Source organism: Micromesistius poutassou (genome assembly GCF_964030765.1).
Source record: "Micromesistius poutassou genome assembly, chromosome: 18".
NCBI lineage: Eukaryota > Metazoa > Chordata > Actinopteri > Gadiformes > Gadidae > Micromesistius > Micromesistius poutassou.
Genome location: NC_140288.1, coordinates 5,667,080 through 5,681,843, shown reverse-complemented (window position 1 = coordinate 5,681,843; position 14,764 = coordinate 5,667,080). Strand labels below are relative to the sequence as shown.

The 14,764-nt window shown below is 46.8% G+C and overlaps 1 protein-coding gene across 1 annotated transcript in view; it reads left to right on the top strand.

The window, feature by feature from the left end:
• phf24 (PHD finger protein 24) overlaps positions 1 to 14,764 on the top strand; it is a gene marked incomplete at both ends in the record, with an annotated part of 36,255 nt that overhangs the window by 18,254 nt on the left and 3,237 nt on the right. The window contains 4 exons of the mRNA XM_084483267.1: positions 2,593 to 2,778; positions 10,320 to 10,398; positions 12,736 to 12,938; positions 13,564 to 13,730. Coding sequence (XP_084339393.1) covers positions 2,593 to 2,778; positions 10,320 to 10,398; positions 12,736 to 12,938; positions 13,564 to 13,730 — 635 coding nt within the window. The remainder of the gene's footprint in view (positions 1 to 2,592; positions 2,779 to 10,319; positions 10,399 to 12,735; positions 12,939 to 13,563; positions 13,731 to 14,764) is intronic.

The following is a 14,764-nucleotide window of genomic DNA, read 5'->3' as shown; positions in this document are numbered from 1 at the left end:
GGGAGGGTGGAGGTGAACCGGGGAGATAGTGTGAGAGAGCAGGTTTCCAGTGGTTGCGATGCAATACACTAAAAAGTCGTCTTTTTCTAATGTCTTATTCTTCTCTTTCTCCTCTCTATTCGATGTGCACATGTTTGCCTTTGGGGTCGTAACGCTGCATTAAACACTGGACGAGTGGTTTAAGACATTTAAAAAAACAGGATAAAAAAAGAGGGCCTTTAATTTTGACAACGCGCCACACACACACACACACACACACACATGCACACACACACACACACACAATCAGAGCCTCTTCACGCTTGAGGTCAAAAACGATATCCGAGCGATGTCAGAAGAATCACCATGGCAACAGCAGTTGGAACGCCGGCTCGGAGTTGGGCGTGTGCGTGACAGAGCGGCGTGTTAGCGCTAGTGCTTTCAAGAGGCGCTGAGAGGATTTCGCTAAACGCACACCGAGGGTAGGAGGGGGGGGGGTGGGAGGAGAAGGTGGAGACAGCAGCCTCTCTCGTTGAAGACAGAGCACTCCCATGCCCGCCACGAGTGGTCCGTGAGGGCTCTCTGGGCGTCCGAGGGGTCGCCGGCAGGCCGTCAGACTATTCTCTGACACGAGGAAGTAGTGCTTCACACGCACGTTGGGAACGAGGTCGCAGTCACCGCCACCCCAGTGCTGTCAGCGCAGTGTAATTGCGGAGAAGTAGCGACCATTTACGTAATTTCCCCAAGTTGGTCACATTAGCGAATGAATAGAAGCCAGGAATGAAAGAGAGCCGGGAATGGGCACAAAATGCTTGAATTCCAGGCATCCTCAACCAAGCAAATTACATATTTCAAATACAAAGGTATAATGTACTATGGAGTTGGTTGGGTGGTGTGTTGGAGGTTTGGTGAAAAGAGTTGTAGCTTGTAGCGGTTAGCGCTAGCTGCTGCTGCGGTAGCTGCAAGTGGTAGCTGCTGCATCCTCAACTGTCAAACATAACAAATGATATATTTTATATATAACGGTGTACTCTGGACAGAGAGTTGTTGTAACTGGTAGCCGTTAGCGATAGCTGCGGCGGTGGGCGGTTGGCTGGCTCCGCGGGGGCCCCTGGGTTCACAGGTAAACAGACGGAGCCATTGTTCGCCTCTGCTGAGCTAGACACCCTAGACCGCTCTTGGCATCCATTTTTAATGATGCGACAGCACCAAAACAAAGGAGGGGTTATGTGGCGATCTGGGGTAATGAGCGTTTGTTGTTTTGGATCTTATCGTTGGGAGTTACATTGCACAGTTTTAGTTGACTGTTACCACTAGTTCTCTCTGAACTACAAATCCCTAGCCTGGCTATTGCCAGACCAAGCTCGATCGTAGACTGAGCGTGGTCTGGGGAGGCTGCTGTCATTTTCTTCAGCACAAGAGTCGTGATCAACGGGCCTAGTTGGACCGACTCAGTACGCAATTGGCTGCTTGCTGTTGCTTCCCCGTCGTCCTTGTGTTAAACCAGCCAATAGCGCGCCAGGGGGAAAAGCCAGCTTTGGTGATTGGCTCCTGCTAAAGTGTATCGGAAGCAGAAAGATGGCTCCTCTGTATCGCTCCTCTCCAGACCCTGCTGCAGGGCGAATCGGCAGAACGGGCTGGGGGTACCCAGTCTAACAAATCCCAGCAACTCGACAGCCTGTGGTGCGGTTGTTCAGTAACGTTGAGTTGTATAGCTCACTGACTTACTGCTAATTCACTCTGAGCTGTATCCCCAGTGAAACACCTCCAGGCAGGTTCTCTGTGGTTCTACTATGCTGAGATGTGAAGCTGACTAAGGCTAACTCACCCTAACCCTTGCACTACAATCCCCAGGGACACTCACCCTCACTGCCGTTTGTCTTGTAGTCCTCTCACACTAAGTTGGAATAGCTATCAACTTAAGGTTGTTAATCAAGAAGACGTACAACTACAACATATTTGTCATCCAGTTAATTACTGTTGTCTCTCTGTTGTTAATGTTTGCATTCCTGTGGTGTAAGCAACTTCTGTAGGTTCATTTGGTTTTAATTAGCAGACGTAGTATGAATACACTTGTTACTTTTTGACATGAACCAATTAACTAAAGCAGAGCCGCTGAGGGAAGCACTTCCTATCAAATGGTAAAACTACATGACTACACGAAACAAACACGTATGTCCTACCGCTCCACTAGAGGAAGAGAGGGCACGGTTAATTAATATGAATCAATGGCAAAGCAGCCTTTTGATTCACCACCTGTGAATCCCCCTCTTGCCATCCCCCTCCTACCCATATTCCTCCTCCACCACCACCACCACCTCCTCCTCTCCTCCCAGCCCTTAAACCCCCTCAATGTACCTTTGAAATATAGTTCCTTCCTCCTTCTTCCTCCTCCTCCTCCTCCTCTTCCCCCCAGCCTCCATCACCACCTCAATGGGTATCTGTCAGTACAGCACCTCTTTAATCTCTCTCTATCTCTCCCTCTCTCTCTCTCTCTCTCTCTCTCTCTCTCTCTCCCTCTCTCTCTCTCTTTCTCTCCCTCTCTCTCCCTCTCTCCCTCTCTCCCCCTCCCTCTCTCTCTCTCTCTCTCTCCCCCTTCCTCTCTCTGCGCAGCCGGCCAACGACGAGATGTGTGACGTGTGTGAGGTGTGGACGGCCGACGACCTGTACCCCTGCAGGGTCTGCACGCGCGTCTTCCACGACGGCTGCCTGCGCGAGCTGGGCTACCTGCGGGCCGAGGCGCTGCAGGAGATGCGTGACTCCGCTCACACCATCACCGGCTGGAGCTGCTACTACTGCGTAAGAGCACTGCCCCGCGGGCCCCGTCGGAGCAGAGTAGGCATGGGCAAAATGATTCTTTTCCGGGAATCAGTTCTTTCAGTTCCCTTCGCTATCACAAATCGTTTGTTTGATTCATTCGTTCAGTTCGTTCCGTTTGTTAAGTCATATGGTCTGTTACGTCATTTGGCGGGGCGTCTCAGGTGTCTGGCCTCACCGCTTTGCTTTTGAATATGAGGTACGCCCGCAAACGGAGCCTTTAAAACCACCAGAAGGTCTCAGACGGTGATGGTGCTCGGGAAAACAGCCAATTTCTGTAGCAGTAGCCTACACCGCTGCTCGAGCATTACACGTGTGTGGTTTTAAGAATAGCCCAAGCTGCCTCAACCACCATGAGAACGTTTTAGACTCAATCAATATGAAGTCAAGGGGAGACTAAGCTCTGTTTGTTTGTATCTTTTATTTACGTGACCAAATTTTAGTTTTTCAAACACAAAAAACTTTATTTTGTATCATGTTGCGTTAAGGCCCGCCTCCCGAGTAGCCCAGTCTGCTGTGATTGGCCAGCACGCCCACTCTGTTGCGATTGGTCGTATGCTTTGTGTGTGTGTGTGTGTCGACGAATTCACAACCCCGAGTAGATGTAAAAAATTGCGGGTAGCCGCGAGGCGCGACTTCTGCACTTCAGCACCGCCCACTGCACAGCCTGACGTCACACTGTTACGCAAGTAACGTTTGAGCGCAAACAAGCTGTTTCACACACTTACTGAGGGCGTTCTCGGTGGGCGCGAATACTCCCTCTGGCTCAGACCTAGATTTTTCTAGCTTAGCAGACGTAAAACATGTATACATGCGTCATATAACAGTCTAAAGCAAATGGAAAAGTAAAAAAAACATGATATCACCTCTTTAATGTTTTTGAGTGTGTTGCTGCTACCTTGCACTGGCCAAAATAGGTCTGGTCCTTTGCTTCTTCAATGCAAGAAGTAAGGCCTGAGAAATATATTCCTTGTCCTTGGTGGACAGCCTTAAATATAACAGTGTTGAGAGTGCAGTTCTTAGTGCATATGAGCAGTATGGAGAAGTATCTAGATCCTGCAACAGTTTTTGCATACAATATGTGTTTACATGGACGGCATCACATGCTAACAGGCGTCTCCGCCGTTTGGACACATAAGGGGGTGGGGGGGGGGGACTAGAGATCCATGTTTGATATGCACCCGCACACGCAAGTGTCAGCTTTGTACCTCATCCATTGTTTTCACAATCTCCGGGACAAAGCGACTGTCGTTTATGACTTGACATCGCTTTTGACATCGCCGTGTATCATGTTTAATAATAGAAACGCGAGGTCTAGGCAAAGCGCAAAAGCAGGCGAAGCACCGTGATGTCTCATGGAGACATTTGCATTTGAAGCCTGCTTGATATCGGCTGATGAGCGGTGACGTCTGAGCTTAGCACGCTTCTGTCAGAGATTGGGTCTGGGCGAAAGACATATCTCTCATGCGTCTAGATTGAACAGCTTCCACCCATCTCCGGTGGCGGTTTGTTCAACTGTTTGTCCACATCTCCGTGTGCCCGCCTGATTAGACTGAGAACCAGGTTCCTCTCAGCCTCGTGACCTCACAACTACTTCCACTTGAGAAATTCAAAGGAATCACATTCCACAATCAATCAATCCACATTTGCCACAACATTCAGTTTGGGACTTCAATGGCTGTCTGGCACCGGTCTGCGCCCAAAACTCATTTATATTTAATCTTTAATAACTTTGAAATGAGACAATTGGCAATCAGGGCCTCACAAAATACATCACACAAAAAATAACCACTGAGGTACTAACCCAATGAAAAAAAAAGGCATTGGCTCCTTCTTACAAGAAATAATGTTGACTTAAATCGGTTGCCGTGAGAAAACTGTTTGAGACTCCCAAACAGACGGCCACAGCTACTGCTGGGTGCAGCCATCTGCGGCCTAACACGTCCACATGCATGCCTGCACCGCATCGCTGTGGGGGAGTCGCCCCATGTACGCACGTCGATGGCACATGGAAAAAGATGCAAGTTTACATTGCGGGCGCAAGTTTAGTAAACGCCTGCCCCATATGGTGACACACATGCAACTTCCAACCCCTTCCCCCCTTGCTGCAAACACACACATGGATGCACGCTCACGGGCACATGCACGCACACATTTCACCTTTTTATCCTTTCTGCACACAATGTAGTATATGGACACACACACACACACACACACACACAACTGCACTCATGACAACTCCAGCTGATAATACACTGTGGTTTGTCTGGGAATGGCTTGTTTCCCCACAGGCCTCGAAGCAGTGAACTAAATCAGAATCACACAGGTGTACCGACGCGTAATCGCAAACAAAGAGGGCTGTGAATATCCCGTTCCTTCATTTCATGTAAAATGGTAGAAGCGGTAAGTGTGTTTCATGTTTGCCGTGTCGCTTCCCACCAGCGTTTCTAAAGCTCTTCTGGGATTTCGACTGCGCCTTCAAACCTGAGTCTCTGGTGACAAGCACCAGAAGAGCTGCTCTCACTCCTCCACAAACACCCAGCATCTCTCTCCAGCTCCAGCTCTCTCTCACCCGCTCTCACCCTCTGTTCCCAGAATGACGTGTTGAAATCCTCTGCCAACCCCCGAGTGGAGAGAGACAGAGAGACAGGGAGATAGGGAGAAAGAGAGAGAAGGAGAGAAATGGGCAAAGACAGACCGACAGAGAGAGAGAATGTCGCTGAGAGAGAGACAGCCACAGAGGGAGAGAGACATGGCTTTCTTTTCGACCGTGATGCCTGAGAGGAGAAACATAGAGAGGTCCTCGCTCACTCGAGAGCTAGAGAGAGGGAGAGAGACAGGGATAAAGACAGGGAGACAGAGAAAAAAGGGCAAAGAGAGATAAAGAAGGATAGAGCGAGAGAGTGAGAGAGAGAGAGAGAGAGAGAGAGAGAGAGAGAGCGGTACATTTCATCTCGAATGGCATAGTATGGCATTCACACAGCCAGGGCGAGGGGCTCCGTTCTCACGGGGACCTGAACATACACTGGTGGTATTGCAAGGTGCTGCTGATAAAAGCCTTCCCCAAAGGTCACATATTTATAGGATCCTGTACTTTCAAAGAAAGAGCCTGCCAAAGGGAGGAAGAAGGACACCCACAAAGAGATGAGGTCTGATCAGTGGTAACACGACTCTAACACAGTTGACTATTCTTAGCCGCGCTGAGGGGGGAACGCGTACTTCTCAACACTGTTTCGTACACACTACACACTGCTCGGTGAGCAGCACATGTTGTTGTGAGCCAGCGAGTGGGTAGTGGGTAGTGGGTCGTGGGTTGTGGGTACCCCCCCCTGCTGCAGACTTGGCCGAGGGTGAGGGTGCTGCTGGCACACAGACAAAGGATGCTCTGTGTTGGGGCGTTCAGCGGCCTGGACGCAGACACAGCCCCATATGGCTTAACCCCTTCAGCGCCCCGCAGCCCACCACCGCTCAGAGGATGTAGCAGAGGGAGGCATGTGGTGTTGGGTCAGCGATGGACTATGCAGGAGTTTACACTTTAGTCATTTAGCAATCAGTTACACGTTGATGCTTCTTTAAAGATTGCATACATGTGGTGGTGTTGTGTAGTGTAGTTTTGTTTCGTACAGACATTGCAGAATGGTATTGAAAAGGGTCATTAAGCTGTTTCAGCTTTAGCGAAAGAGATTCCTTTACATTTTTTTTTTTTTTTTGTTGAAGGCTCATGTTCATCAAGGGTCTTTGTGTAAGAATCACAACTCCTTCTCATTACTGACCCCTTTGGCTGGTTAATGAACTGCAGCCTATGTGTGAGCTCCGTGGGTTGAGCCAATAACCTCAATTAATGTTGGTTTTCATCATGTATAAATATGAGCTATGACAGACACTATGAGTGACTATACAAATCAAAAGTACTATTTTGCCATTATCTGGGTTGAGTCGTCATATTCTTCCTTTTTTTACGGCAAAACCAGCCCCCAGGTGGCTCTTTATGCATGTAAACATCCAACACATAGCCCCTTTAAGGAGTAGAGGTTGCATATATATATATATATATATATATATATATATATATATATATATATATATACATATATATATACACATCACTGTGTTGAAAGTCATACTAAAGGCACTGCAGTGAAATGCAGTGAAATATATACACTATATATACACTACCATTCACTTTTATTCAACAGTTTTCAGCTGTGCTACCATAACTGCACAAGGGTTTTCTAATCATCGATTATCCTTTTAACGCAATGAGCTAAACAATGTGGACCAGTAGAACACAGGAGTGATGGCTGATGGAAATGGGCCTCTGTACAGCTATGTAGACACTCCATTAAAAATCAGCCGTTTCCAGCTAGAATAGTCATTTACCACATTGGAATTGTCAAGACTGTATTTCTTTCTAAAATAAGGGCCGCTATACAAGGCGTCTCCCCAACGGGGCCGTGGCGTCAAGCCAGCGAGCCGGCTGATCTTTTCGCCTGGTTCTAAGACCTCTACAACAGATGTGAGCACTCTGAAGGATGCTCAATGGTCTCCTAGCAACAGCAGGAAGCCATTTCGTCCTGAGTCCTTACGGTACAATGTGTGTCTAATGAGGCGTCTCGGGCATATTGAGGCGCGTCTCGGTGTAGTGCGGCCTGTGGAGCAGGGCATTGTGCACGGTGCAGTGTGTCTCCAACGTGATAACCAACGGCGTGGTGGAGCCCCGCGGGACGAGTGCACACACTGCACATTAATGTCCTCACTTTGGATCAAAGTGTCCTTTAAAGAAACAAAGTAGGAAATAATAGGAGATTGACCCGGGAAATGAATCAAGTACGTCTTAATACATACACTACCGTTCAACAGTTTGGGGTCACTCAGAAATGTCCTTCTTTTTTAAAGAAAAGCACAGTTTTTTTCAATGAAGATAACGTTAAATTTATCAGAAATACAGTCTGGACATTGTTAATGTGGTCATTTTTTATGGAAAATCTATATAGATGTACAGAGGCCCATTTCCATCAGCCATCACTCCTGTGTTCTAATGGTTCATTGTTTAGCTCATCGTGTTAAAATGATAATTTATGATTAGAAAACCCTTGTGCAATTATGTTAGCACAGCTGAAAACTGTTGGACAAAAGTGTGAGTTTTCATTGAAAACATGAAATTGTCTGGGTGACCAGACAAACGTTTGAATGGTAGTGTATATATATCCACATATATATAGTAATACATCTATGGGGTTAAATATATGGAGAAGGCTGTTATTGAGATACAATTATTATTGGAACAACTGCAAAAGCGATAATCATCCACAATAATAATAGGATCGAAACAAACCCCGGCCAGGGTGTGTGTAATATGAATGAGCCAATCTTCATGAGACCTGTTGGGGGTTGAAGACATAATCAGGCACCGGGTGTGCATCTGTGCCACAGCTGGAGGCGGGAGTATGCGTGCCTACCCACAAAACAGATGCTACGTGTTTCAATTTGATTTGAACAATTAAGGTGTCTCACTGACTGGCTCGAGGTGATCTGAAAATCATCAAATCACTCACCAGTCACTTTGGATAAAACGCACTGTGAATCGTACAATTCCTCTTTTGTCTTTAAACCAGAAACACTTTGTCCACTGTAGGTGGACAAAGTATACTGGAACAATACTGGAACAATTACAGAGATGTGATCTGTGCCGCAGATGCAAATTTGTACGTGCAGAGAAGTGCAGAGAAGCTGCGGGGGGAAATTTCCACACGTCCCCACCAGTGGCAGATGAGATCTAGAAAATTGTACATGGGGTGGCAAAGGGGTGGCAAGAGTTATTGGCAGGGGGGCAAATGTTAGTTTTTTTTATATTTTGTATCAAAAAAGCCCCTCTTGTCTTGAATACAACCAAAAATAATCTGGCATAATGCCTCTACACAATGAGCAAGAGTCTTTCACTTTTTGCAAATTAATGGACGATTCCAATTATACACCTTTTGTTCATCTATTGTTTGTCTCAATGCTTCGAGACGTTTGAGGACATAATGGCGGTTAATTTTTTTCGATAACAACTGCCCGAAGTGGCGTCTGGGTAAAGTGATGAAGGATACTGAGGTTATTATTAAAATATCATTATCCTTCTTATTTTTTAAGGACACAAAACGTAGTGGGGCAGCTGGGGGGCGGCTGCCCCCCTGTAGATCCGTGTGCTCCACTTGCTCTTCAAGTGCCAGCATCAGCCCGTTAAAGCGGCGGCGTGTTGAAGCGTCTGTGTGCATCGGGATCGATCGGGACGGCTCAGCTGCTTCAGAGTTACTCAAGTAAACATCGGCTGTTGACAATCTGACCAATCACACACTTCAGACTTAGTAGCCAATCACGCTTGTTATATGTGGTGATGCGGTGATTTGATATGTTAATGTATGGTTAGTAGTAATTAAATAAATGTATGATGACAAAGACTGATTGACTGTGACTTTAACAACAACTGCAGCATCGCAAATCACGGATCCTTATCTAAGTTACTGTCTGCTCCCTGAGCACCGGCGGTCTGTCAGGTCGTTAATTACAGAGAGGAGCCTGAGTCGTCTATCCAGTCGCCGGCAAAATCAACGTCATCATGATGAGACACATTGTTGTTTTCTCTGTGGAAACACAGGAGGGGCCAGCAGTAGGATGACCCTCTCTAGCGAGACTTTGATCAAGTGGTGCTGCTGCGACCAATCTATTGGGAACACTCATTCTTAAAGTAATCCTTGAAAAGAAATAAAGAGAGATCTATGAGGGGGATAAGTCAATAAACGACCACAGAGACTATTTGTCTCTTGCACACACAGTTCTTATTCAACTGAGTTGGTCAGATAAGTACTTCATTACTACTCAGTTCTACAAATGTATCTAACTGTCTTCAGACTCTCCCCTATATGAGGCCTTTTGAAATGGATAAATACATGCAGGATAATTGAGTGAAACAAACACTCTCACTCTAATATTAGAATCCAATTCACATTGTGATCCATTACAGAGTCATCAATAGACGCACACAGTGAAGCAGACTAACAGCCCTGAGCAGGAGACACGCAGCGGGGAAATTGGTGGAAAAGCGAGGGTGGCGCCTAATCCGTTAAGAGTGGTTTCCTGCCGGAGATTAGAGTACGCTCAATTATTGAACGTAAAGTGAACAAGTCGTCATCTTGCGGGCCTTTGAAGCCACTTCCTCTCGGAGAGAGAGATGTGTACAGCCTTTTATGTCAGGGGTTCACAACCTGCTTCGACTTGACACCCGCATAAGTGTCCCACAGCCGACCTACAATACGGTATTTAAAAACCGTGTATCAAAACAATCCATATTAGCTGACTTAGGTACTCTGTGTGCCTATAAATATCAAATACAACAATGTTTTTGATCACAAAATACCATTAACATTGTTTTTAAAACAAAACAATCAACTGTTTCCTCTCTTGTGTTCCTCTCCACTGCTTCACATGGCTCCCTGTTAACCACTCCTTCCTGCCTCCCCGTCCATCTTGTCTGTCCCCAGGATAACGTCAACCTCCTGCTGACGGAGGAGGAGATGTACAGCCTAGTGGAGACCTTCAAACAATGCAAGATCATCCCTGGTGAGTACCACCCACCCAGCCTCCCCCTTTCACACTAACCGGTTTACACCTGTGAATGTTGTGTACAGTGCTGGTGGACGTCGATGGAGTATAGTCCTATTATGTTCTTTGTATAATATAAGGATAACTTCTTAGTAATGGAGTGACACAAGAACGCAGGTCAAGACATTGATATCCATTTAACTCAGATTTACTAGGGCCGGAACAAAGTTACAAGTTATACTTAACAGGTGCCGTAGAGCACCCCCTTGGGAATAACAATGCAACTATCCATTGCATACATAACATTTCCTCCCCACTTAATACGATTGTTAACAACAATGCAACGATCCATTGCATACATAACAGTCCAAATACTGGAGATAAAGATTCAGACTCCAATTTCTTCATTGATCCCAGGGAAATCTGAATCTGTCCAGAGACCCTTTTTATGAGTGTATCATTGTGGAATAATGCTCTATTGATGTTCTGAGTCTTGTATTTGAGTCTCTCTCCATTGATGTGTTGTGTTGAGAAAGTGTGTGGAATGTGTCCAAGACCATACAATGGTTGCAAAAGGTGAATAAAGAAACGTTTAACCATGAGTCTAGTGATCAGATTGATCTTTCGTTGCATCGGGAGATCTGTGTGCACTGTTCAGCACACCAATGCTTTGAGATACGAAGCTGGCATGGATTTTGGCTCCTATAGCGTCCATATTGGCTCACTGCCTCTAGTCTGGCTCCCTCTGCATGGCACATGGTGGTTCAGGCAGAATGGGGTCGTGGGTAGATGGTCTGGACCCAGCCAAAAGGTTCTGGGGTCGAATGTCCTCAATCTACCAGTAGATGTCCTTGAGCAAACTGCCTCAAACTGCCTGCTCCTGACTTACGAGTGCAGTGCACTGGTTGCTTTGGATGAATGGGGTCTGCTGAGTGGTGAATAGTTAAGAGCCAGGACGGAGCGGTTTGAACTCGTGTGAGAAATGCCATCGGAGACGGATGTGTTTTCATAATGCGCTGCGGAGCACAATCAACCGCAACCCGACCAGCTGCGACTGTGTTTCTAACGAGGTGCTGATAATGGGCCTTCCTAAATGCTACTTAGAGACGTTCACACCTGCGTGATTTCCTGCTTGCCTTGTGATTGGCTCATTTAGATGACAGGTGTGAGTTAAGAGTCTGACTGCTGGCCTTGGCCAGGTAATAACGCTCAGTTCCTGCTGCCAGAGCTTTTGGCCGCTGACGCTAAGTCAGACCCCCCCACCCCCCTCCTGCACCTGTGTGGTAGCAGGAGGGAATCATACGCTCCAGTGCAATGGGTGACATCCTTTCTCAGCTTCAAGAGACACATGATGTCGCGATAACCCATTCCAGAGCTGATGATGCCTTTCGAATCAGTGCTCAAAAGTACCTTTTAGAAAACGCCACATTTGCTCTGTTGCCCTAGAAAAAGACTAGACTTTGTCGATCACCAATCAATCCATTCATTTCCAAGGGAAATCTTTTGCGGATCTTGCAGTGCTAAGAAGGCACTACTGTAATGTAGTCCTTATCTGAATCAATGTGTTGAATGCATTTGTCCCCCCAGAGGGTCGAGCCAATGTTGTATATTACAGTGCTGCCCAGATAGCAGGACAATCAATGTGCTGTCGGTCTGCTTCTCTTGCCTTGTGTTAAGAACAATGTGTTAAGGCGGCCCTATTTCTAGGTGTGATGTTGATCAGCCATTACAAGCTGTTACAAAGTGTATCCCGTTTTTCACATCACAAGTGTCCACATGGTAGTGCAACCCAGTATCACGCAATTTCGTGCTCATGCTCATGAAAATGATTGAATCGTGTCCCAGAGCACGATTGTCCGGGAGCGTTTCTCAGACTATTTTCATGCTTGTCTTTGTAAGAAATAAGTAATGCACACCTTATTTCACCACCATGTTGGAGGGTGATTAGAATCTACACCCCATTTCAATATCTACCTGTTTGTGACATCACAAGTGGGAGTTCCCCCCCCCGATTAACCCCATCAACCACGCCTACTTGTGATGGGGCAGCAGTAGCTCAGGAGGTAGAGCGGGTCGGCTGGTAACCTGAAGGTTGCTGGTTCGATCCCCGGCTCCTCCTAGCCGAGTGTCGAGGTGTCACCTGAGCGAGACGCCTCACCCTGACTGCTCCTGACCAGCTGGCTGTCGCCCTGCGTGGTCGACTCCGCCGTCGGTGTGTGAATGTGTGCATGAATGGTTATAAGTCGTTTTGGATAAAAGCGTCAGCAAATGTAAATGTAAATGTAAATGATAACAGCTATAGGGGCGCTGTCAGCCCTAGGGCACTAACAGGGCTGTGTGCGGGCGGGGTTGCAGAGTCGTGCCTGGTGTCTGACGAGCTGCTGCAGTACCGCCACTTCATGTCCAAGCAGCAGTATGAGAAGGACCTCACGGACGAGCAGGAGGAGGAGGTGCTGGGCCAGTTCGCCGCCATGGACCCCGAGAAGAAGGGACACATCGAGTGGTCCGACTTCCTGTACTTCGAGTCCATGTCGGTGCTCCGGAAGCTCCGCACCGAGGTATCCTGTGTGTGATGTGCACGTAGTGTAACGGGTGATTGTGTGAGTGAGGGCGGCATGTTGTTGTTGCTCTGGACTGGTAACCAGAAGGTTGCTGGTTCGATCCCCGGATCCTCCTAGCTAGAGTGTCGAGGTGTCCCTGTGCGAGACGCCTCACAGCCTGTACGTTTCTTTTGATAAAAGCATCAGAAAAATCCCCTAAAAGTAAATGTGTAACGGGGGAAATGTGTAATGGGGATGAGATGAGCATTGGAGTCATGAAGTCGATTTGATAATCTTGTCCCTGGCATGTGATGAACAAACTTGAGAATGATAAGAAAATGTATATGTATAAATATGAACCATAGTGTGGGCCTTACAATATTACTTATTAATTAATATTGTTAATTTCCCATTGAAAATGTTTTATAATATGAATTATATTACCCAGGTCGCTCACAGACATACATAAACCAATGTTCTAGAACATTCTACAACATTGTTTATCAGCTTAAAAGGATAATACGCTCTAAGTGAAAGAAGCCAACGCCGTGTTCCAGAAGTAGTGATGGCGAGTACAAAGTCAGGTGAGGCCACCGTGTACAAGTAGGAACATTAAAACCTTCCTGATCGTGTGGCTCCCCAGAACTCGATGGTGCGTCTGCTGAGCTCCAAGGAGAGAGACCGGGCACGCACCCTCTTCCTGGGCCTGGACCTGGACAAGGACGGCCTGATCACGGGCGGGGAGAGCCGCCAGGCGCAGCCGTCCTGGTTCCACAAGCTCAACAAGGACAGCCAGTCCTGCAACGTCAGGTGAGCCCAGGGAGCCATCGCCACCAGGAGGAAGTCTGAGGATAGCAGTTCTTGTTTCAGGGAGATTTTTGTCAGGTGTATGCGAAAACTGAACCCAAATGCAGATTAAAGTTAAAAAATGTTTATTCGACTTCAACTTAAATAATAATTTAAAAAAAAATCAACTGCTGCTTCTCAGGAGGAAATGATAAAAACAAAAAGGGCACAAGGCCGCTTATGACAAAAATAGAATAAAGAAAGGAGAGCCAGGTCCCCTTCAGGAGAGTAGTCCAGGTCCCCTTCAGGAGAGTAGTCCAGGTCCCCTTCAGGAGAGTAGTCCAGGTCCCCTTCAGGAGAGTAGTCCAGGTCCCCTTCAGGAGAGTAGTCCAGGTCCCCTTCAGGAGAGTAGTCCAGGGGCAGAAAGTCAAAACCGGCGGTAAATCCAGAATTAGGCAGGCAGGCAGAATCAGGGCAGACAAGGTGGCACTACCGACACAGGGTACAAATAGTCTGGGGGGTAACGAGGAGCAGGTGAGCAGGGAGAAAAGGCGGAAAACAGACAAATGGTAATGGTCATATATTTATATACCCTGCAAACACAATGTGGCAACGTTTAGAATTGGACAAATTCTCAGTTTTGACCAATGGAAACTCACTAGCTCTACAACCAGGAAGTTCTGTGAAATTGAAACCCCGTAAACAGAAAATGATAACTCAAAAAGCCTCAGTGAAATCACAAACAGTTTGGCACTAGAGTAGATAACAAAATGTATCTCAAATGCCCAGAGTCAGCACCACGAACCAGCTGAATCACTGTGTTTATTATTCTTCAATGCAAATTAAGCCTCATTTAAATTCCGTCGGCCATCTCCTGATGTTCATCGCAATGGTATTATAAGGTTGGACCGTGAATATTGATTCAGTGTTGGCATCTCTTGAGTGTTAATATACTTGGAGTAGTAACAATGGTTTGACATTCAAATGTCAGAGTTTTTATGAGATTCTGAGTGCCGTTCAGACTAAACAACTTATCGAGATACCAAAGTGCTCTTGGT